A 26,033-nucleotide genomic window follows, 5' to 3' on the forward strand; every position below is an offset into this window, starting at 1 on the left:
TCTTTAGAAACTTAATTTCAGTTTGACTAATTGTGCATTTATTACACAGTGTGTGCTAGGCTCTGTGAGGAGAGAATACTTAAAATACATGAGTTTCTCTGTCTCTTGGAAGATTATAATTAAACCATAGTTAACTGTGGATATTCCATCACTGCACAAAAGCTTTTTATACTTTTTTTTTACGTTAACATTTTCAAAATGAATAATATATTCACATTGTCCTAAAATAAAGATCATACAAAAGCTGATGTTGAGAAATCTTGCTTCTGCCGATGCCTGTCATTCTCACTTATACCTACCCCTGTAGGTAGCTATTTTTATTAATTATTAACGTATCCTGGCCGTTTCTTTATGCAAATGCAAGTAAACAGAAATAAATACAGATCCTTATTTTCTCCCTTTGTTACAAGAAAGGTAAGTATACTATATGTAGATTGTTCTGCACATTTCCATCTTCAGTTACTTTTGTGCTTTTAAATAATTCATTTTCTTTGCACCATTGTTAAAAGTAGCATATGATATTTAAGCTATCGCTGTGATTATCTCGTGGCAAGGTTGAACAGAGCAGTTTGGGCTGACACAGCTGTGAGAGAAATCACAAGAACTTCACATACTACTAGTTTCAAAGTCAGTACCTTTCTAACTAAAATAGATAAGGGTCTTTAACAGGAAGCCACAGCTGGTGATTTTGCACAGAATGGCTGTATTCTGCACACAGGTAACCCGTGGCATCCTTTCCATATCAGAAGTTGAAAATGTTGTGTAGCCTGAAAAAAGTGCAAGGAAATAACTAAAATAGTGTTCTGTCTGTTCAACTTGAATGTAAATGCTATCTGAATCAGATATGATTACTTTCTCGGTATTTGCATCAGTAGAAATTATTACTTACACAGATGTAAGTATTTGTGTATTAAATTAGAAGATTTCATGTTTGAGCACTTTAGACTTAGTAAGTTTATTATAATGGCATATTTAAGACAGTGCAGGTGCTCAGGTCAGCCATGCACCAGGCTGCCGTGGACTGCATTTCTGCCTTGAAGACACGGCAAGTTTGAACGTTTGGCTTATTTGGCAGGAAGAGTGTGATAAGGAGGAGTCCTTGCCTTTGAGCCCTAAGTCTGGCATTGCCTGGTCCGGGTGAGATTCCCAGTCACCAGTTTGGATTGCACTGTCTTGTTGTGTAAAGGGGGGAAATGGGAGTTCCTGCCAGATGGTCAGGGGGCCCCTCTGGCTCTGTGTGTATAGGGAGGATATGGGAATAAAAGTACCCTTTTTTGTTTGGAAAATGGAATTTTAATTGGTCATCTTTTCCTGCTGACAAGAAGGGTTTCTACCTTGATGATAAGGCCTCCTTCTTATTTGCTTATTTTCCAGTGGTTACTAAAATATTATTTTAGAAATGAAACATATTATCAGTCCTGCACAGATTATTTTATCTTAATTGCCTTATCTGAATACATTATTGGTTTTGAAATCATATTTTTTTTTCCTAATTGAGTATATTACTTACTGTAATGACAATTCTTAGTTCTTCTAGCATAAGGTTTTACCTTGGGCAAATGTAATTATGTTTCCCTTGAAGTCGTCCCTCATAATTTTGTTATTTCTTTGGAAGAATACTGAGAAGAATTGTATGTCCCTAAAGAACTCTTGAAGTACTAACTTAGGGTCTGGGGATAACCTTTACTTACTTAAGATAGTAAGAAAGAGGTGAAGAAACTTGACAAAAAATTGAGTAGGGGATGTGCCTAAAAGAATCTTACATGTAAAAAGAAAACTCTACAAAATCTGTATTTTATTTATTTTATTTTTTATTTTTTTTAGAGAGAGAGAAAGAGAGTGTGAGCAGGGAAGGGGCAGAAGGAGAAGGGGAGAGGGAATCTTAGGCAGACTCCACACTTGGTGCGGAACTTGACACGGGGCTTGATCCCATGACCCTGGGATCACGACCTGAGCCGAAGTCGTTAGTCGGATGCTTAATTGACTGAGCCACCCAGGTGCCCCACAAAATCTGTATTTTTAAAAATACCTGTCAATTTTAGGAGTTTTCATAATTTAGGAATGTTCTTTCAGCATGTTCACAATGTTTCATGATTATATTCTGGTTTAAAAGGGTAACATTTAATATCTGTGGGTTTTGTCTTAACGATTTTGAAGTAGTTGTTTGCTCCTGCTGTTTACAGTTACCAGCTTTGCCCCTGGTTTTGAACGTGCTCCCAGTCTCTCTGGTACAGGACTCTGCTGTTCATTGTCACCCTTCATGCTGACACACCAATTCTTGACTCATATTTTCATCTACCAAACTCTGAAAGCTCTGTAATTTCTACTGTGGCTCGAGTAAATATCTTCTTTGTCCTAAAGGTTTAGAAGCTGAGCAACAAGAATTTTAACTAGTTTATAACACAAACAAAAGAGCTGGTACGGTGTTCCTGGGAGTAAATTTAGCTTCCTGCTCCTGGAACTCCGAGCTGCCCGCTCTGTGGACGTCAGGGGACCTTGTGTAACTGCTCTGGTCACTGAGTCGGCAGCCTTATTTATCTTTGCTGAGTCTTCGTTTATTTTTTTATTTTTATTTTTTCCAATCCTCACCTTTCCCTGGCGGCTCATAGGAAGCTGTACTTAACTAGGCCTGTTACTCTTTTCTGTGTTGAACCTTTTGAAACCACTCATCAGAAGTAAGATTATAGGGGCGCCTGGGTGGCGCAGTCGGTTGAGCGTCCGACTTCAACCAGGTCACGATCTCGCGGTCCGTGAGTTCGAGCCCCGCGTCGGGCTCTGGGCTGATGGCTCAGAGCCTGGAGCCTGTTTCCGATTCTGTGTCTCCCTGTCTCTCTGCACCTCCCCCGTTCATGCTCTGTCTCTCTGTGTCCCAAAAATAAATAAACGTTGAAAAAAAAAAATTAAAAAAAAAAAAAAAAGAAGTAAGATTATAGCAGGAGCTATAATTTTTTTCATATTAGGCCATTAGTAAACTAGTATATCCTAAAGGCAAAACCAGTACATTTGCATGGAAACAACGTGTTTTCTTGCCATTCAGTCAGAACCCTCGAAGGTGGGCTGTGAATCACGTCAGTGAAAGACGTCTTTTACTTGAATGGAGTGAAAATCTGCTTTGTGGTGTGTGTCATCATTCTTAGCTCTGGAAGATAACTTGTATTTAGGCTGATAATATCTGCTAGAACAGCTGGGAGTGGAGAGAAGCAATACATCATGAAGTTCTCTCTTTCATTTTCTGGAAATTTGCTTTGAGTGCTTTATCGGTTTCGGATTATAGGTTTAGATAACACAGCCATGCCAGGATGGGGCTTGGACTGCTTGCAAAGATCGTACTACTAGCATGAACGGAAGGTTAGAAAAGAGTTAAAGGGACCTTTTATTTATTATTTATTTAGTTATTTATCTATTTATATTTATATTTATTTATTTATTTATTTATTCATTTATTTTCAGTGTTTATTAATATTTTGAGAGAGACAGAGTGTGAGTTGGGGGAGGGCAGAGAGAGAGACACACACAGAATTCAAAGCAGGCTCCAGGCTCTGAGCTGTCAGCACAGGGCCCGACGCGGGGCTCGAACTCACAAACTGCAAGATCATGACCTGAGCTGAAGTCGGACGCGTAACTGAGCCACCCAGGCACCCCAGGGACTTTTCAGGAAGTCTGTTTCATTTTTGTCTTTGTTGACACGGAATTGAGTTACCATTGAGTCCACGTATCTAAAACATAAATGTATATGATATCAGGAAGGAGGGGAGCAGTAATCAGGCATCTACAATGCTGTGCTTTGCATTGAATTAGTGCTAACAGTTAACTTCTGAGAAAAGTGAGCTAGCTTCAAATTACAGATGATAAAATCAACTTAGAAGGAAGGATCAAGTAATTTTCCATGGTCCCATGAGTCACAAATGGCAGGCCTGGGACTCTTACCCCAAGGTCTTTGTTATTCTATAGACTCTTTTTTTAACTGTTCATTCTGTTTGAACTACCTTAAACCATCAGGCATTCTCTTACAACAGCTAACTCTGAAACAGTGAATGAAAGGGTGAGAATAGGAGTGGAGGATTTTGAGGAAGGAATGACAAATAATGGAAATTGTTCATGTTTCCAGAGCAAGGCCATTGTTGTCAAATACATTAAGGAGTAAAGTAAGCGTGGTGGTTAGTAGCTTAGTTTAGGACCCAATACTAATAATGTCTTTGCTTGAGTGTTCATTCAATATCTATATAATTACTAGCACCAGAGTCCATTTTTAAGTAATTGTGACTCTAAGAGCCTAAGGCCTTGTCGAAGACTGGTCTGGCTCAGATGACCTTAAGAAATTTTACTGTTGTCAGCAATGTCATCATGAGAATAAGGGACTAAACATCTGGTGCTTAATTCCAAATTGGACTTAATGAATAAAGCTTACTTTCAGGGGAGGAAAGGAGATCCTCTTTTTGTATATCCCCATCCCTTTTCCAGTTTCAGCCCTTCCTACTACCATCACAGCAAAGTGTACTATAAAAAAGGAGCCCTGGGGCGCCTGGGTGGCTCAGTCGGTTGAGTGTCCGGCTTTGGCTCAGGTCATGATCTCCAAGTCCGTGAGTTCGAGCCCCGCGTCGGGCTCTGTGCTGACAGCTCAGAGCTTAGAGCCTGTTTCAGATTCTGTGTCTCCCTCTTTCTCTGACCCTCCCCCGTTCATGCTGTCTCTCTCTGTCTCAAAAATAAATAAACATTAAAAAAAAATCTATTTAGAAAAGGAGCCAGCCTGTTACTGTGGAACCTTTCTGATTTAGAGATGTCTGCCTGAGAGGTTTCTCTTTATATTCCAAAGAGCTTATACCATTTTGTGATACTCAGTTCCGCAGCTTGATACATGGGCCCTCCTTCATATTCAGCATCCAAAATAAGACATTTAAATACTCAAAATTGCATAGATCTCATCAACTGCGTGGCAAGTCTTTGAGCTGTTTATCATCTCAATTTTTTATTGTTGAAATAAAGTGGGATCATGCGATTTTTTTTTTTTTAAACACCATATGATGTTTGAGAGGTGAGGTGGTGGTTGTTAGATTGATGGTTAATGGCTGGAGATTGTGGTTAAGGAACATGGGCGGAGCTTGGTGCTAATGTAATCAATATGTCTGACAAGGCCAGGTCATAGACTAAAAAGACAGGGGAACTAGACTGTTTGGCTAACCCTTAGAAGCCCACCATGGGGCTTGGCACATAGTAGCTCAGCAGATGTTTCCAGATATACTTAATTTTCTCCCTGTCTTCATATCCTTGTTGGAGTTGTTACAGATTTATATACGGAAGAGGGAACAGATCAGAGAACCTTGCTTTGTTCGGAGTCCCTGGGAAGGATTTAGGTTAACTGGGATTTTGTTGTTGGAGGGTAGGGGGTGTCTTCAGGGCCAGGAATCTTTGTAATCATTCTTTTATTCTCTTCTGTTGAGCCAATTTTCTTCCCTGAAAAAGAGGTTCATGTAATACTGAAAGAAGGATAGATGTCTCCTGCTGCTCTCTCTGACAGCTGGGAAATTGATTCCTTACCAAACTGACACAGTCACCTGATACTCATTCAAATTGCTTATGCTTCCACTAGCTCCTGAGTTGTATTTCCAAATCTGTGAATTTCCAAGATTGCCATAGAATGAAATGATTTAAATAACGTAGTCCTGTCTGCTGATGAAATTCATACTTCATGGTATTTGCTTTTCTGGAAGCTAAGGATCTATAGTTTGTGAGAAGCCAGAAGAGGTATAATAACATCTGTAAAGAGGGTGTTTTGTACCTTGAAATGTGATTTTTCTGTTTTCCTATCCCTTGTGTATTTGGTTTCTATTATTGAATTTCACGCTCTTCTTACATTTAATCATTTGTAGGATGGTAAGACTAAAGATAAGATGTTGCCTTATTTTTGTGTGGCATAAAATAGCTTTTGCTACCAATGTGTCCTCAAAAATGAAATAGGAAAATAAAGGATTTGAAGCATTTGAACCACAAAAAATTAAGAGAGTGGGAGAACCTCAATTGCTCAGTCTAATAAAATTTAATTATTTTATTAAAATAAAAGTCATTGTACTCCAACCTTTATCTTTTTGTCTTGTCATTTTTAACATCTATAAATCATATGTATATATTTTTAAAAAGAAATTTTTTCCTGCCTTAGTAAAGGAAAAAATGTACTTTCTTCTTATATCCATTTCCTAAATTTTGGATTACCATAAATTCTACTTTCCGTTTTTTCCTCTGTTTGAAGACTGATGTTTACTCCTGCCTCTTTTCAGGTAGAGTGCTGATAGCTTTTTAAGATAAGAAGGAAAAGTTTTCTAATTTTCCTTATGTTTCACCAAGTATCGAAAGTTCTTTTTATTTATACTTAAGCTCCATGTCCTGCTCGTGGCCACTCCCTATTTTTTTATTTTTTATTTTTTATTTTTTATTTTTTTCAACGTTTATTTATTTTTGGGACAGAGAGAGACAGAGCATGAATGGGGGAGAGGGCAGAGAGAGGGAGACACAGAATCGGAAACAGGCTCCAGGCTCTGAGCCATCAGCCCAGAGCCAGACGCGGGGCTCGAACTCACGGACCGCGAGATCGTGACCTGGCTGAAGTCGGACGCTTAACCGACTGTGCCACCCAGGCGCCCCCTGCCACTCCCTATTTTAAAGGTTTTGGATGTCCCTCATGCATCTGGGACTTGTGGTAGAAATGTTACAAGGAAAAATTAGCCCATTTGTATGCCCATGTGAATTCTGATGGCCAGGTAAAATTTGAAATTTATAATGTCCTTCCTTGACGATAATGAAGTAATACTGGAGTTCCTTAGCAGTGGAAAATTGTCAATATGTTCTTTTCTGCTAGATTAAAATGACTAGATGAAAAGGGCCAGAGTGGAAATTATGTTTACTTGAATAGAAAGGGTTTTTCCGATGTGAACATATTGAGGTTATTGTTTGGAACTTTGAAGTGCCATTTTCAGATCCTCTAATGCGTTGGGAGAAGGCCAGTTACTGAATAATTACAACAAAAATTTGTGTGACTGTTAAATGTGGTTAATTATCTTCTTTTTCCCCCTCTGCACAGAGACTGGCAAAAATTAATTAGATAATGTCCACAAAATGCTTTCGGGGGGGGGGGGAATGCTATTAGGATGAAAAGACCCATACGGTAGCAGACCATTATTAATAAAAAAAGAAATGGAATATTTGTCTTAAACATGTTGATAAGACAAAAACACTGTGCATCCACAAAACAAGTATGCTTTCTAATGGAGGGGAGAGTGGGGAGAGGTGTGCTGGAATTGAAGGAGGGAAGGGGTGGAAGTGTCCTGGGGTTGAGAGAGTGAGGATGTTGGCTCCTTGGACCTGGTTTTAGTCTAAGCTTCATCATTGGCTGGCTGCGTGATCCCAGATGTTACTTAATCACCTTGGTTCAGTTTTTTCATCTATCTATAAAATGGAAAGAATAATACTTGCAAAGTTTTTTTAAATAGCTTAAAAAGTATATGTAAAATGCCTAGTATACTGCTGTTTAATTCAGAGGTATTAGTGTTTGTAAGAAATACAATGTAATAATGGTGTGTTAATGGGCATGTGTTTTTATAAAAGTTCAGTTTCATCACTCTCGTTATTTGATGTTTTGCACGCCTATATTTTATGTAGCTTTAGTTTTAAAATAAGTTTGAGCAGCATAGCACTTGAAAGTCACTGTGACCTTCAAAGACCCAGAAACTTCTTTTTGTAGGACATAGAACTGAAGTGTGTGTAAGAGAGAAGAGGGATGATATTACAGATACGTGCATCCACAAACTAGAGACAACTCTCAAACTAAGCGTGATGATTAGTTGTTGTAAATCCTTTTCTTTAATATTATTTTGCTACTTTCATCTATTTTGTAGCCTGTTTTGTAGACAGAGACAGTGTGTGAGCACGTGAGGGGCAGAGAGAGAGGGAGACACAGACCCCGAAGCAGACTCCAGGCTCTGAGCTGTCAGCACAGAGCCGACACGGGGCTCGAACTCATGAACCGTGGGATCATGACCTGATCCAAAGTCAGACACTTATCCGACTGAGCCACTCAGGCTTCCCAAGACGAGCCTTTTTATTATTTTAACACTTTATTTTTGAAGGGAAAAAGAGGTTGTTTTTATTTAAAAGAAAACTATCTTCAACTTTGGCTGGGTTGTTTTGTTTTGAATTTTAATATTGTGCATACTAATTTATTGTGCATACTAATTTTTTCCTTACTTTAAAAAATGTCAGTGTTGTGTTTTGTGCCTACTTACGATCATTGGAAAACTAATGGAGCAATTATAAAACAATATGATAAAATAACAAGCTTTGTAGGAATGAATTTCTGTTATTTGTTTGAGAAAATGTAGCCACTTTTCTAAGAACAGATTTCATATCCTTATAGATTTTGCTTTAGATAGAGGAAAAGGGAAATACCATGAATGCATTTTTTTCCCATTTATTCTAATAGCTGACATTGATTGTGTACCAGTTATACGTTGGACATTGTGCTAAGCATTTATGTATAGTATTTTATATAATTCTTAACACCAGTTTTAGGAAATGTGTGTTCTTGTTATCTTCATGTTTCAGTGAGAAAATGAGAATTACAAAATGCAAATAAGTTGCCCCAGATTGCACAGCTAGCAGGTGGTAGAACTGTGGTCTGTCTCCACATCTTAATGATTATGATAACTTATGCCATTCCCATCGAGGGCATTCAGTAAGTATTTATTGAAAAATGAATGCCAGGTATCAGTTGGCTTTAAAAAAAAAAAGTCAAGAATGTGTAGTCTGATTTACATGTAATCAAAGTTTATATGCTGCTAATTCCCCCTTGTTCTTGTAGGAGAAAAGACTGAAGGAAAGGGAAGCCAGAAGAGAAGCCAGTAAGAGACAAGCAAAGGTAAGGATTGATATTTTTTTTTTTTTTTTTCAACGTTTATTTATTTTCGGGACAGAGAGAGACAGAGCATGAACGGGGGAGGGGCAGAGAGAGAGGGAGACACAGAATCGGAAACAGGCTCCAGGCTCTGAGCCATCAGCCCAGAGCCCGACGCGGGGCTCGAACTCATGGACCGCGAGATCGTGACCTGGCTGAAGTCGGACGCTTAACCGACTGCGCCACCCAGGCGCCCCAGGATTGATATTTTTTATGAGAAAAATGTTGGTAACATCGAATGGGATTTAAATATTCTGCTTGTCCATATGCATTTTTATATTTATCTGTATATCATGACGTTCGAATTGGATAGAAGTCCATGTGTCCTTGTCATTTACTTTCTCCAATTATTTCTTTCCTCTGTGATGCAGGATGAAAAATGCATGAGATAATTTGTTTGCTGGCTTTTGCCCTACTGCTCCCGCCACCTTTTCCCGTTCTATTTTGTGCCTATTAAATATGGGAGAAGGTTGGCTTTGTGGACCAAGCTTGGCAGGATTTTACACTCTGTCGTCTTTTGACCAGGCGGACAGCTGTGTGGACCCAGCTTCGTAGTAGATGACTCTGAGAGCACCGATTGCTTCACTTCAACTCCTAGAAGCTAGGGGAGAGCACTCCGTATCGGGTACCTTTAGTGTATCCTATAAACAGACAGCACAGTATCGCTTATGTACGTACTGTTGTGAACACCATCCATGTGCAGCTGTAGTTTTTATCTGGTGTGTTGGACACTGAGAATGGTTCAGCTTCTACATTCTGAGGTCATTGAGCACAAATGATTTGCTAGAACCAGGACCCAGTAACGTATGTTATTTCTCATGCCGTATCTCACTGTGCTATGCCTGACTAGCCATGATTTCCTCTTGGCAGTTAGCAAAGATCTGACTCCCTTGAGTAAGCCCATAATATTCTTTGTCATTTTTTCCATGCTGGCCATAGCACTTAGAGAGCAAGTCAGAGATGATAACTCATTTTATAGTTCTGAAGTGGGAAGCAATTACTCTGCAGAGTAAGATGAAAAGACTGTTTATATTCAGTATTAAATATCACTCTGTCTTCAGACGTGCCCGAAAACGAGAGCCATTGTGTGTGTGGCCTGACTGCGAAATCAGGTGGTGGATTCTGCATATGCTTTTAAAATGCAGACGTGAACTGTCACAGCATAGAAATTACATCTTAGGGGCTGTCGTGGGAAAAATTTAAATTTAAGAAGAAAACTTTAAATCTAACAAAAGCATTTGATATTTATGAATATTGCATGTTCATCATAAAACTAAACTTACTTTATTTCACTGAGAAGCTCTCTTTTCTGCATATAAAATTATGAAATGAAAGATGTAATCTGGAGCCAAAAGAAAGCTTGGTTACTGTATTTCCTTTGTGTGGATTCACACATATTCGTGTATATTACTAAAATGTTTTTGTTGTTGTTGTTGTTGTTGTTGTTGTTGTTGACAATGTGTGCTTCACCTGTTGTAGTGGTTTAAGTCATAAGAAGTTGCTCTCACCTGTGGGCCTGCCTCTTGTGCCTCTTATTTTTTGGGGAGTTGGTGTATGCGTTTGGATTTGGTACTTTGCCAGCGGGGAACTAAGCATAAAGCTGGAAACACTGTCAGTTCGGTTTTTCTATTGGGACAGTTCTCTAAAATGAACTCCTCCAGCTCAGCCCACCCTTCCACTTTCTACCCCCCTAAATGTTCATCATCTGTTTGTTTCCTGGCATGTGGTAAGAAATGAAGACACCTCATTTCTGTCTGACCAGTAAGGCTCATCCTGGAAACAAACAGAAGAGGCTCTGTGGCCACCATGGCTCTGCTGCCCAGCCAGAAGTGCTCAGTAGACAGAGGGTATGCTTCACTCCCGCTCTGGGTGGTAGAACTGCCTCCCTTTCACGACCTCGACTGCGTGCTCCGAGGCGGCAGGCCTCCTGTAGGAGTGATTCTAGCAGAGGGGCAAGCGGCTGTTTGTAGCCAGGCCTCCAGCGTTCCTGTGAGACAGCAAGGGCTGGCAGTGGTGGCAGATTCAGGCTGACCGTCGGAGCCTGAGGAGTTAGCTTGGGTCAACCTTTTTGTGCCCTGCTTCTTTTCAAATGAAAGAGGCAGGATGGAGATTCTCGTGGCTTTTCAGGTGCCCTTTGGAAATAGAACCAGAAGATCTAATTTAGAGAGACGGTGGAAAAAGGGGTGATGGCCCTATCTTCTGTAATGTCTAAGAAGAAATGCCTGGTGTGAATTACCAGATTTCCTTATTGTCTTTGTGCGTGTGCTTTAAATGATGGATGAGTCATTGTTAGAGTAGATTTTATCCCCTCTTGAGTATGTTTCCATGTAATCATTGTGTGACTTGTGGCTCTGTCTTCTGAGGCCCTTTGTTCACCTTCAGGCTAGAGCATCTTTCAGTTACTCAGCCTGCAAGATATCTAGACGATGCCTTAGTGGTGAGAGGAAGTGGTCTTCTCAGACCTACTGTACCAGGACGTGTAGTGTCACCTGGCCAGAGCTCTGTGAAGAGTCTGCAGGCCACTGACTGTGTGAGAAAGGGAGATGCCCATGGCTCTTTGTGCCTGGTTTTGCGCTCCATTTGGCAAATACCATGCCATACAAGGAGGAACATAGAAGACAGAATACGTATTTTTTTAATTGGCAAAAAAAAGGCATTCAAGTCAAAATTAATGGATTTGTCTTTATTTCCCAAAAAGGTGAAAGCTTAATGATAATGTGTGGTTTCAGTTTTATAAATGATGGTTGGTGGTTCTCTCTTCTGACATAGAAAATATTACTAGGAAAAGTTGCTTGAAAGATGGAGTGCAGTGAAACCCAGTCGGAATGGACCTCTCAGCATTCTGATGGAACTCTTTGTTAAAAGACAGATGTACGACTTGCCTAGAAAATGTTATGTGTGGTGCCAAGAGTAGGAAAGAAACATGAACTTCAAACTCTTGAGGTTTTCTCGGAACTCAGTACTTAATGATTTGGAGTATGGAAGTGTTGTGAGTATCAAAACTTTGTTCAGCAGAGAAATATTTGAACTGCAAAATGGACTTTTTACTTTGACAGGATGTGTGTGTTCTTATAACTTAGAAATTTTAAGCTAAGAGATGAAACAAGCAGTTGTAGCAATGATCAATAGACCACATGTCTCTTGAGGTTCAGGGAGGTTCCATAATCCTGGAAATGCAGCCTCACCCCTTCCTTCAGCTTCCCTCCTGTTACTCTGATAGTCACAAGTGCTTGTACTAACCTCCATTGTCTGCAGTGATTATGCAGAAACGTAAAGAAAAGTACAACAGTGCTGAAACTTGAAGAAATAGATCCTCGGAAATATCTCTGTGCTATGCTGCTTTTGAAAAGAAAGTAGAATTTATTAAACAGAAGTATGAGGTTGATAAAACTGAACAATGACGATGAAGGAATAAAGAGTAGGAAATAGCTCACAGGCACTTAAACAATGGAAAGTTAGGTGTTGCTTGAGTTTATTACACATGCTTTGGTAGTTGTTATTTTTTAGGTGTGGGGAAAGTTCTATTAAAATAACTAAAATGCCCTATGAGTGTGAAGTTTTATACTTAATTTTTCTCTAGTTTTTATTGCTTTTTTTTTTTTTTTTTTTTTTAACTTTAGTGACCCTGGGACACTTTACTTATTTGCTTAACAAATAGTAGTCTTAGAAAACAGTTCTTTGGATACCTCAGGTGGTCTCAGTTAGTTCTTTGAGGACATAGGATGCAAAGAAATAGGAGTTGTATAACTTTAGAACATGAGTAGACCTGAGAGATGGTCTGGAGTGATTTTCTAATCTTTTGGTCTATAATTATCTTTTTTTTTCTAGCCACTGATAGTTTCACATAGCAAAGCTGCATTTATTCACTTTGGTAGAACATTCTATTGTTTTTGCTTTGGATTGTCTTTTTATTTATGAAATATAATGATGATTTTAAGAATCATCATTGCTCGACAAAGTCAATCCTTCAAAATCTTTTTGGACTTTTCTTGGTTCATGACATTTAAGAGGATGGCCTCCACTGACCTGCTCCAGTAGTTTGAGTTTTAAGTAGTACATCGAATAGCCTAGGTGTCTGTTGGAGGTATGTGGGGCAGGACTCTGGGCTACCATTCTGACTTCAGTCAGAGCAGCTCCATGTTTTTCTTCATGTATACTAAGCTTTTATTTGAAATAATGGTTCTACTTAAATATATACTTAATATTTTAGCAGTACTCAAATAAATTAAGGCTAACAGCAAGTAAATGACTTACTCCCATCACTGGCTTCCTTGGTGGCAGAAATAGTATGTCTACTCAAGCTCTCTGGATCCTGTTACTGTTATTGCCCCATGCTGCTTCAGTATGTTACTCTTTACCCCTTTTATTTTATATTGTTTTTCTTTAAAAGAAACCTGATTTATATATGTGGGCTAATAGCTGTTCATAGAAAAGACTAATAGCAAATCTGATGCGTTAAGGTAGACCTCTGAACTGACACTAGAAGGTAGGCTGTGTCCATTGTTGCTGGGTGACACCTGACATGTCGTTTCCCTTTCTGGCTTCTTCTTGCCACATATAAAATGAAGGGTGTATATGACATAGTCACTTTTAATCATGCTTACATTTTCGTGCTCCCATGTAATCTTGATCTGAGCCGAGATACCTAACAAAAATGTATGCATTGTACTCACTGCAGTTCCTGATAGGGATCCACAGCCTTTCTCAACATTCGTGGATAACTCTTTTGTTTTCTCCCATGTCTTAAAGGATTATCTTTCCTTACAGAGCTACTAATACAAGTTAATAAATGTTGGTAATGGTCATTCCTAGGTCCTAAGCCTTTGTTTTTATTTCTTTTTGGTAGTGTTTTATTGACTGACACTAAATTAAAAATTTTAACTTTGGGGAAAATTTCTCCTCATTCTGTGTATTTCATATAAACCTTCCATCCACCCCCCCCCCACTCCTTTTTTTTCTGGCATTTCATAGTATTGAAATTTTACTGGTCCATTTCTTTGTTTTTAATACAGTTAGAATTTCAAGGGCTTTAGAGGGTCAGTTTATTTTAAACCAAAGAACTTTTGATAAAATTAAAAACAAGATAATGGAAACATAAGTTTGTTTATAGTCCCAGTTCCCAGAGAAAGCAAAGGTCCTCTGTGAAAGTAAATTGCTCTCACATCTGAAGGGACTTGAACCTTTCTAGGGTGCCCTCTGCTGCTCTGATGTAATCACTTATTTAATGGTGCCCTAAATGAGTCATTCTGTTTCTCTAGGCAAATTGCTCAAATAGTACCTTGTTTTAGTGCTATTATAAGACCCATTATGCTGTCCTTCTCCTTTTTAAATAAATAGCACTGAGTCTTTTAGATGACATGCTTTTTTCCCATTAATATCTACCTAAATGAACAATGAATACCCAAGGAAGTTTAGCTTTTACTGTGATTCTAGTGTTGGTTTGGTTTGTGGGAATATTAATATAATGATTCTCTTGTTTTCTTTTTACTCCCTTCCTTTTTCTCTCTTCCCCACCCCTCCCTACCTTTCCTTTCTCTTCTGTCTCTTTCTCTCTCCTTCTCTCTCTCTCTCTCTCTATTTCTCTATCCTTCTTGGTAATGAAGAAGAAGGGATTACTAAATTTGAACTTTTAACTATCTTGGATCACTTGAGAGATAGTTTCAGTGTTTTCTTGTCAGAGAATTGTTCTCTAGTCGTGAAGATTTAAAGTTAAGTATGGGAGAAAGAATCCTGCTGGCTATGATCTCTTCCACATGGTGAATACATGTGTTCTTTTAAGATTCAGCTTATGGGTTCTCCCTTTTATGCGGACTTTTCCGATCACCTCAGGTAAAATGGACTTCTGCTTTTATAACTTGCACTCCATTCTCCTGTAGAAAGCATCCGATGGTTCATGGCACTTACTTGGATACATGTCTGTGTATGTGTCTTCCTGCTCAGCTCTAAGTCTTGTTCATGGTGTCTCCATCACAGTGCTTGTTTCATGATGAGCTCTCAATAAATATTTGATGACTGACTGAATGGGTGAGTGAATGGCTTACTGGGATACAGGCACAAACTTAAAAATTCTTTTAAAATATTTTTTATTGCTATAAAATACACATAAGATTCACTCTTTTAACCATCTTTAAGTGTAATGTTTGGCATCAATTGTATTCACACTGCTGTGCAACCACCACCAGTACCCATTTCTAGAACCTTCTCAGCCTGGATGAAAATCGGTGCCCAGTAAACACTTACTCTCCATTCCCACCTCCCTATCCTCATCTCAGAATACAAACCTTTGAAGAGCAGACTCTTCTATTCCAAATCATTATTTTTCATGTGAGGAAGTGAAGAGTTTTTATGAATAGGTGATTCTTCCGAGATCTTACAGTTAAATAACAACAAAACCTGGCCAGACCCCAGGTCTCTGGGTGCTTACGTGTGTGTTTTTCATTCTCCCTTAAAGTCCCTTCCCCCAGTATAACAATATAGGAAATAACAAAGAGCAATGCATGTAGTTTAGAATTTTCTTAGATTTATTTAAGGTATCACAGGAATAAGGAAGTTATTGACACTATGCTCTCAGTCACAATCTCAACACTTTTTAAAGACTGAAACCCAAGTAATATTGAAAGTTTCAATAGTACCAGTGTTAAGTATATCAAGCAATTTTTATAAAGAATATCCCTTCTTTTTCCTGTAGCATGCCTAAGAATCGTAATAGGAACGTGAGTTTGGGGTACAATTTTTGTGAACATTGTAAAGCATAACAGTAGTGGCTGCTGTCATTCATTGACTGCCTGCAATGTTACAAGTACTGTGATTAAATGCTCTTTGTGCATTACTGCTTTAATCTTCACAAATAGCACTGTGAGTTAACTGGTATTATTATCTTCATTTTGTAAATGAGGAAGTTGAGGCTCAGGAAGTTTATGCAACTTTCTCAAGATCACATGGCTAGGATAATGGCAGAGCCTAGACTCCTGTCTACTTCACAGGACTTCAAAGCCTTAATACTTAAGCACTGGGCCATACGGTCACCTCATTTCCAAGGCAGTGAAGAGTATTCACATATGAGAATCTTAAAACCTAAAGCAGAAATTATACGTAAACAGATTCCTCGTGAAATTGCTCTTAGTGTCTACATTTAGTTCATCTTACAGTAGGTACTAAGAAACAGACCAGTTAGATATATAATCATTGGCAGATACAGAATAGTGTTAATTTCCTATTAGTTTCTGTAAATCACCATAATCCCAGTAATAAACTCTTTTCATATGAATGAACTGTTATGAAGTAGATTACCATTATTTTTGGCCATGCAGATCAGTTAAACATGCCATATTCTCCTTTACTTCTTTTATACAAATTTCCCCTCTCCGTGGGATGTCCTCACCTTCACTGCTTCTTCCTTCTAGGTACTGTTTCCTTTTTGAAGACTGTCCTGGGGCACCTGGGTGGCTCAGTGGGTTGAGTGTCCGACTTCGGCTCAGTTCATGATCTCATGGTTCATGGGTTCGAGCCCTGGATCAGGCTCTTTAGTGACAGCTCAGAGCCTGCAGCCTGCTTCAGATTCTGTATCCCTCTTTTGGTCCTCCTCCACTGCTCACACTCTGTCTCTCTCTCTCTCTCTCTCTGTCAAAAATAAACATTAAAAAGATTGTTTTGAAGACTGTCCTGCCCCCTTCAGGCAAAGTTAGGCATTTCTTTCTGCCCTACTACCTTTTTGTACACTGTTTTGCCTTAATTCTTGGTGGTTTTGACTCTCATTGCTAACCTGTAAACTCTTTGAGATGAGGAATTGAGAGTTTTCCTAGTAGCTGGCAGGTAGTAAATGCTTATAAATATTTATTGAATATGTAAGGAAATGCAGGTATATTCATTCTTAAAGTTAGCATTTACATGTTAATGCTGTGTCAGTCATAGCCTTCTTGAAACACAGAGACTGGGGGCGCCTGGGTGGCTCAGTCGGTTAAGCGTCCGACTTCAGCTCAGGTCACGATCTCGCAGTCCGTGAGTTCAAGCCCCGCGTCGGGCTCTAGGCTGATGGCTCAGAGCCTGGAGCCTGCTTCTGATTCTGTGTCTCCCTCTCTCTCTGCCCCTCCCCCATTCATGCTCTGTCTCTCTCTGTCTCAAAAATAAATAAATGTTAAAAAAAAAAAAATTTAAACACAGAGACTGTACCCATAGAATAGAGTGGAGTTGTACTCTACTGATTTAAATTTTTGCCAGACTGAATGCACCCATGACACCCAGGGCTCTTCAGATTGCTGCTCCTTCCTTCCCCCTTCTCGTTTATTCATCACCACTACAAACAAATCCATTAACTTATACCAAGGTTATAGAACAGCAATTCTGGTACAGCTTCACTGTTGGCAGTGTCATGGTGAATATTGTATTTGGTGGTTGTGAACATGGGTTGCCTGAATAATTAGAACCTAATTCAAATGCTTAGACTGTTAGAGAGCTAGGACTCAGATGCAAGCCAGTATCTACCTCCTGACTCGTGACCACTGAGAGTTGTGCAGTGGGTGTTAAGATGAAGGGTGATCATAAACCCATCCTGTGCAAGCTGTGAACCTTGAGAAGAAGATCAAAATTTTCAGACAAGTCAGACTTGTTGCTTTTAAACTTGCAATGCAATAAATAACAGGTTAGGGGCGCCTGGGTGGCTCAGTCGGTTGAGCGTCCGACTTTGGCTCAGGTCACGATCTCACGGTTTGTGAGTTCGAGCCCCGCATCGGGCTCTGGGCTGATGGCTCAGAGCCTGGAGCCTGCTTCCAATTCTGTGTCTCCCTCTCTCTCTGCCCCTCCCCCGTTCATGCTCTGTCTCTCTCTGTCCCAAAAATAAATCAACGTTAAAAAAAAAAAAAAAAATAAATAAATAAATAAATAATAAAAAAACAAAACCTTTAAAAAAAAATAAATAAAAAAATAAATAAATAAATAACAGGTTAATTCGAGACAGAATTTTAATGACTAATTCAGGTATTTCTTTTAATACTTTTTAAAGAACGTTGTTTCTTTTATAAAACTTGTAAAATAAAATGTTATAAGCAGATACAATTTTGGGAAAAATAGACTCAAAACACATTTGAATAAGGTGCCAGAAAAAGAGCTCGTGTGTTCGTGCTCGCTCTCTCTCTCTCTCTCTCTCTCTCTCTCTCTCTTACTTACACATACATATGTGTATATACATGTGTGGGTATATATGTGCATATGTATGTATATATATTATCCCTTTCTGTGTCTTGTAAATCATTGTATTATTAAATGCTCTGATGGACTCTGCTCATTTGGGTGGTCATTTAGCTCAATTCCAGTACATGAGGTCTTTGATTTCACTTTGGACCAAAACACAGTAGGTCAATCCCTGTGATGCCCTTTATACTCAGTTGTGCTTTATTCTGCTTAATCACAAGTTAGAGATAATTTGATACTTATATATTTGAGTTAGTGGTTTATAGGAACATCTTCTCTAGCAGAACAAGTTAACTTTATCTGAATCCTTGTAGTCAGTTGGTAATTGTGTGGTCATTAACACATACCCTACTTTGTAGAAACTCTTGTGAGCATGTGTACATGTATGTGTGGCCATTATGATTGTGGAAGCTGATGCTTAGAATCATCGACCTTTATTTTCATATGTATTACTACTCACTAATGATGTGCATGATAACTTTGATTGGCTGTTAATAAAACTATTACTATCTTTTGGGAGTTCATACTATCATAATTTCTTACAGTAAACAAAAATCCCAAATTACTGGGGAAAGAAGTGCACGTGGGTCCTTTCCTCCTTTTTTGTTAAGATTTTGCTTTACAACTCAGAATCCTTTCATTTATACTAGAAACTGAGGACAGGTCTAGAGAATTACCATAAATCTTGATTTTAATGATTTTCCGAGTGTGGTATAAGAATCTGTGTGGGTTTTCCATGTTATCAGTAGAGATTTTTTCCAATTCTTATAAATTTCCAACATTGGCTATCCCAAGAATAAATTATCTGTAATCTATATATTATATGATGCAGGTAACTTATTATATATAATTGTTTAACGTATGTAATATGTAATATAATTGATAAAAATACTCTTTTTTTAAAAGTTTATTTATTTATTTTGAGAGGCAGAGACAGTGCAAGTAGGGGAGGGGCAGTCAGGGGGAGAGAGAGAATCCCAAGCAGGCTCTGCATTGTCAGCACAAAGCCTGATGCAGGGCTCGAACTCATGGACTGTTAACTCATTTGCTGAGCTGAAATCAAGAGTTAGACACTTAACAGACTGAGCCACCCAGGCACCCCTAAAAGTATTCTAAAAGCTATTAAGATGATCACAATATGAATTTGTATTAACTAAATTCATAGTACCTTCTTGTTGTTTCTTAAATGACACACCAAATGTAGAATTGTCATCTTGCACATAGTTTGGTGTTAAATATCTTCTTTTATCAGAAGAGATGGAGATAAACAGAATGGTGTGTAAACAGAGTCAGTCATACTTGTAACACTTAGTCAGAATCTAACACAATTACTGGCAGGGAGAACAGGGAGGAAGAGGATCCTGGTATTTCTTAACAAGAAGGTTGTCCTCAGTCTTTTAAATGAGGAAGTTGGAAAAAGGGAATAACAGAAACAAAAATGAAATGAAACACAGGAAAAAGAAAATGGGAATAAGTTCTGTGCTAATTCCTAAAGACCATTCCTGATTTTGGAGATCAGTGAGGGAATAAAACCAATTCCTAATTTTTAAGTATTTATGATATCCACTAGTCCTATGTGAAATAGTTTCTTGTTCAATGAGAAGGAATGAAATCCTCCTGTGTGCAACAACATGGATGGAACGGGAGGGTATTACGCTAAGTGAAATAAGTCAGTCAGAGAAAGACAGATATCCTATGTTTTCACTCATATGTGGAACTTGAGAAATTTAACAGAAGACCATGGGGGAAGGGAAGGGGAAAAATAGTGTCCAACAGAGAGGGAGGCAAACCATAAGAGACTCTTAAATACAGAGAACAAACTGCTGAGGGTTGATGGGGGTAGTGGGGGTGATGGGTATTAAGGAGGCCACTTGTTGGGATAAACACTGGGTATTGTGTGTAAGCAATAAATCACAGGATTGTATGTATTGTATGTAAGCAATAAATCACGGGAATCGACCCCTGAAACCAAGAGCACACTATATACACTGTGTGTTAGCTAACCTGACAATAAATTATATTTTAAAAAATAATAATAAAATAAAATTAGTGAATAAAAAAATGCTTTCTTGTGAATAAGGAAAACTCTTTTGGGGGATGATGGTGTGTGTGAGCTGTAGAGTAGCCAAGGTTACTGTAAGCCCTTTCTTGAAGCCATGAAGACTTGTGTTGGAGAGCGCTGTAAGCAGTATTCAAAAGAGAAAAACTAGTGGCTGGAAGAATTTGTTCCTGGAGATAATCAAATATACTGAAAATAGCCTTGAGAACTTGTTTTTCTCACTGACACCTTCCCCCTGCCATCCTCTAAAAGAATTATATATATATGAAATGCTTTGTAACCATCCAGCTCTAATTAGCTAATTTATTATTATTATCCTTGCAGTTACTATTACCAGCAACATTAACTAATTACTCTTGGCTGTATTTTCTTTCTTTGGGTAAAATTGTAGTCAGGTGTCTGCAGTGTTTTATGCAGGGATATTTTTCCCTTAGCTTAGTAACTCTTTATTATTGACACACACACACACACACACACACACACACACACACACACACACACATATACATTACAGGGTCCAAAGATTTCTTGACTTGAAGAGAACTCTAGAATTTGTTCTTCATTGACGGTGTTGTTAAAGATTTTCGGTACTATCACAGTGTTTTATCCTCTTCAGGGTGCTTTTATCTAGATTTCCCTCCTTGATTCATCAACTTATGTAATAATTGGAAGCATTCAGTCATCTGACAGTTGAAAAATCTTTCCTACAGAAACTACATAAGTAAATGACTTGGTTAAGGTCATATACCTAATTTTGTAGGTTAAAAAACCCTTCTGGTTTCTGTCTCAGGACCTGACAGACAGAGGTCTTCTGACACTATTGAAGAGTTGATCGGTCTTCTGTCCTTTAGATTGTACACTGATGAATCTCAGCCTGATTGCCTTGAGCATTATCTACAATGTTCAGGAGGGAGTGATACTAAATTACGAAACCTGGAACTTATCTCTAGTTCTTGTCCTAGATCACTGTATATTTAGGTACAAAATCACTGTAATCCCCTAAGCTTTACTTTTCCTGATTAATAGCGCAGCTCCTTGGGAGAGATGTCTGGCCGTGTCTACAAAGCTGGATGTGTGCCTACCTGGAGCTCCACACTGGCACTCTTAGGTATATGCCCAGGAGGAATGCAGAGACGTCCACTACAAAATGCTCATACAGCAGCACTGTTCACTGTCCTCATGTTCGGGAAATAACCCAAGTTGTAGAATATGTAAATTCTGTGTGTAGATATAATGAGATGTTATGTAATTATGAATTATTAGTACATGCAGTAACAAAGACAAATTTCATGGATATTGAGCCAAAGAAGCCAGACACAAAGGAGTAAATACTATAGTATCCCATTTATATCAAGTTGTTTTGTTGTGCTTTCTTTTTCAAATTCTTATTTAATTTCTAGCTAGTTAACATACAGTGCAATATTGGTTTCAGGAGTATAATTCAGTGATTCATCCCTTACATACAACACCCAGTGTTCATCATAAGTGCCTTCCTTAGTGCTCATCACCTGTCTAGCCCATCCCCCCACCCACCTCCCTCCATCAACCCTCAGTTTGTTCTCTATTGTTAAGAGTCTCTTATAGTTTGTTTCCCTCTCTCTTTTTTTCTGCCCTTCCATATGTTCATCTATTTTGTTTGTTAAATTTCACATGTGAGTGAAATTACATGGTATTTGTCTTTCTCTGACTGACTTAGCATAGTGCACTCTGTCTCCATCCACGTTTTGCAGATGGCAAGATACTTCATTGTTTTTGATGGCTGAGTTATATTCCATTGCATATTTATGCCATATCTTCTTTATCCACTCATCAGTTGATGGACATTTGGGCTCTCACCATAGGTTGGCTATTGTTGATAATGCTGCTGTAAACATCGGGGTACATGTACCCCTTCAAATCTGTATTTTTGTATCCTTTGGGTAAATACTTAGTAGTGCAATTGCTGGGTTGTAGGGTAGTTCTATTTTTTACTTTTTGAGAAACCTCTATACTGTTTTCCACGGTGGTTGCACCAGTTTACATTCCCACCAACAGTGTAAGAGGGTTCCCCTTTCTCTGTGTCCTTGCCTACACTTGTTGTTTCTTGTGTTGTTAATTTTAGCTATTCTGACAGGTGTGAGGTGGTATCTCCTCATGGTTTTGATTTGTATTTCCCTAATGATGAATGATGTTGAGCATCTTTTCATGTGTCTGTTAGTCATCTGGATGTCTTGTTTGGAAAAGTGTCTATTCATGTCTTCTGCCCATTTCTTTTTTTTTTTTTTTTAATTTTCTTTTATGTTTATTTTTGATATATATAGAGAGACAGAGTATGAGCGGGGAAGGGCAGAGAGAGAGGGAGACAAACGGAAGTTCCAGGCTCTGAGCTGTCAGCACAGAGCCCCCTGCGGGGCTCGAACCCACAAATCGTGAGATCATGACCTGAGCTGAAGTTCAATGCTTAACCAGCTGAGCCACCCAGGTGCCCCTCTGCCCATTTCTTAATTGGATTATTTGTGTTTTGAGTGTTGAGTTTGCTAAGTTATTTCTAGAATTTGGATACTAACCCTTTATCAGATCTGTGATTTGTCTTTTCCCATTTTGTAGTCTGCCTTTTAGTTTTGTTAATTTTGTTGTTGTGCTTTTTATCTTGATGAAGCCCCAGTAGTTCATTCTTGCTTTGTTTCCCTTGCCTCTGGCAGTGTGTCTAGTGAGAAGTTGCCAAGGTCCAAGATGTTGCTGCCTGTGTTCTCCTCTAAGATGTTGATGGTTTCCTATCTCACATCTAAGTCTTTCATCCATTTTGTGTTTATTTTTGTATATGGTGTAAGAAAGTAGTCCATTTTCATTTTTCTCCATGTTGCCATCCAGTTTGCCCAACAGTATTTGTTGAAGAGACTGTGTTTTTTCCATTGGATATTCTTTCTTGTATTTTCAAAGATTAGTTGACCATAGTTGTGGGTCCATTTCTGGGTTTTCTTTTGTGTTCCATTAATCTATGTGTCTGTTTTTGTGCCAGTACCATACTGTCTTGATGACTACAACTTTATAATATAGCTTAAAATCTGGAATTGTAATGCCTCCAGTTTTGCTTTTTCTTTTTCAGTATTTCTTTGGCTATTTGGGGTCTTTTGTGATACCATACAGATTTTAGGATTTTTTTTCTAGCTCTCTGAAAATGCTCGTGGTATTTTGATGGATATTGAATTAAATGTGTAGATTGCTTTGGGTTGTATAGGCATTTCAACAGTGTTTGTTCTTCCCATCTATGAGCATGGAATGATTTTTCATTTCTTTGTGTCCTTTTTGGTTTTTTTCACAAGTGTTCTATAGTTTTCAGAGTATAGATCTTTTACCTCTCTGGCTAATTTTATTCCTAGGTATTTCATTGTTTTTTGTGCGGTTGCAAATGGGATCAATTCCTTCATTTCTTTTTCCGCTGCTTCGTTTTTGGTGTATAGAAATGCAACAGATTTCTGCACATTGATTTTATATCCTGTGACTTTGCTGAATTTATGTATTAGTTCTCGCAGTTTTTTGGAGTCTTTCCAGTTTTCTACAGAGTATCATGTCATCTGCAAGTAGTGAAAGTTTGTCTTCCTTGCTGATTTGGATGACTTTTATTTTGTTGTTGTTGTTATCATCTGATTGCTGAGGCTGAGACTTCTAGTACTATGTTAAATGGTAATGGTGAGAGTAGACATCCTTGTCTTATTCCTGACTGTAGGGGAAAGGTTCTCAGTTTTTCCCCATTGAGGATGATATCAGCCGTGGGTCTTAAGTATGTGGCCTTAATGATGTTGACTTATGTTTCATCTATCCCAATTTGTTGAGGGTTTTTGTCAAGAGTAGATGTTATATTTTGTTAGTTCTCTTTCTGCATCTGTTGAGAGGATCATACGGTTCTTATCCTTCTGTTCATTAATGTGGTGTATCATGTTGATTGATTGCAAATATTGAAGGAGCCTACAGCCCAAGTATAAATCCCATTTGATAGTGGTGAATAATTCTTTTAATGTGCTGTTGAATTCGATTTGCCAGTATCTTGAGAATTTTTGCATTCATGTTCATCATGGATATTGGCCTCCATTTCCTCCTCTTAGTGAGGTGGGGTCTTTGTCTGGTTTTGGTCAAGGTAATGCTGGCCTCCTAGAATGAGTTTGGATGTTTTCCTTTCATTTCTACTTTTTGGAACAGTTTGAGAAGAATAGGTATTAACTCTGCTTTCATTATCTGGTAAAATTCCCCTGGGAAGCCATCTGACCCTAGATTTTTGTTGGTTCGGAGATCTTTTTTTTAAATGTTTATTTCTTTTTGAGAGAGAGGCAGAACACAAGTGGGGGAGGGAGAGAGAGAGAGGGAGACAGAATCCAAAGCAGGCTCCAGGCTCTGAGCTGTCAGCACAGAGCCTGACATGGGGCTCGAACCCACAAACTGTGAGATCGTGACCTGAGCTGAAGTCGGAAGCTCAACCAACTGAGCCACCCAGGCACCCCTCATTCGAAGATCTTTGATGATTGTCTCACTTTCTTTGCTGGTTATGGGTCTGTTCACATTTTCTGTTTCTTCCTGTTTAAGTTTTGGTTGTTTGTGTGTTTCTAGGAATTTAAGCTAGTGTTAATTAAGTATTAGTTAACCTTAATTAAGTTAATTAACCTAGTTAATTCCATTAATCTAGGTGTAAGTTTAGGTTACCTACTTGAGACCTTTCTTGCTTCCTAAAGTAGGCCTGTATTCCCTCTTATGCCTTTGCTGCATCTCAAAAGTTTTGTACTGTTGTGTTTTCATTTTCATTTGCATCCATGTACTTTTTAATTTCTTCTTTAATTTCATTCTTTAGTAGGATGTTCTTTAACCTCCAATTATTTATGGTCTTTCCAGATTTTTTCTTGTGGTTTCTTGAGACTTCAAGTTTCATAGTCTTGTGGTCTGAAAACATGCTTCAGTCTTTTTCTCCTTTTTGAGGGCTGATTTGTGACCCAGATCTCATCTGGAGAATGTTCCACATGCACTCAACAAGAATGTGTACTCTGCTGCGTTAGGATGAAATGTTCTGAATGTATCTGTTAAGTTCATCCAGTCCAGTGTGTCATTCAAAGCCATTGTTTCCTTGTTGGTTTTCTGCTTAGATTATCTGTCCATTGCTTTCAGTGGGATGTTAAAGTAAAATCCCCTACTGTTATTCTGTTATTATCAGTGAGTTTCTTTATGCTTGTTATTAATTTATTTATATATTTGGATGCTTCTAAGTTGGTGGCATAACATTTAAACTCGTTAGATCTTTTTGATGGATAGACCCCTTAATTATGATATAATGCCCTTCTTTGTCTCTTGTTACGGTCTTTGTTTTAAAGTTTAGTTTGTCTCATAAAGGTATGGCTACTCTAGCTTTCTTTTGGCATCCATTAGCATGGTAGATGTTTCTCCACCTTCTCACTTTCGATCTGCAGGTATTTTAGGTTTAAAATGAGTCTCTTATAAGTACCATATAGATAGGTCTTTTTTTTTTTTTTTAATCCATTTTGCTCTTCTGTTTTTTGATTGGAGCATTTAGTCCATTTACATTCAGGGTGATTATTGAAAGATATGAGCTTAGTGCCATTGTGTTACCTGTAGAGTTGGTGTTTCTCATGATGTTCTCTGTTCTTTTCTAGTTTTTGTTTTTTTTGGTCTTTTTTTTTTTCTCCCCCCACTCAAAGGGTCCACTTTAATATTTCTTGCAGGGCTGGCTTAGTGGCCACAAACTCCTTTAGTTTTAGTTTTTGTTTTTGTTTGTCTGGTAAACTTCTGAATAACAGCCTTGCTGGATAGAACATTCTTGGCTGCATATTTTGCCCATTCAGCACATTGAATGTATCCTGCCACTCC

General features: G+C 38.4%; 1 protein-coding gene across 4 annotated transcripts in view; it reads left to right on the forward strand.

The window, feature by feature from the left end:
- Positions 1-26,033, forward strand: part of DDX10 (DEAD-box helicase 10) — a 629,111-nt gene that overhangs the window by 164,802 nt on the left and 438,276 nt on the right. For all 4 annotated transcript variants that reach the window (XM_045482716.1, XM_045482720.1, XM_045482717.1 and 1 more), the window contains exon 16: positions 8,849-8,905. In XM_045482716.1, coding sequence (XP_045338672.1) covers positions 8,849-8,905 — 57 coding nt within the window. The remainder of the gene's footprint in view (positions 1-8,848; positions 8,906-26,033) is intronic.

This window comes from Leopardus geoffroyi, chromosome D1 (genome assembly GCF_018350155.1).
Source record: "Leopardus geoffroyi isolate Oge1 chromosome D1, O.geoffroyi_Oge1_pat1.0, whole genome shotgun sequence".
NCBI classification, from domain to species: Eukaryota; Metazoa; Chordata; class Mammalia; order Carnivora; family Felidae; genus Leopardus; species Leopardus geoffroyi.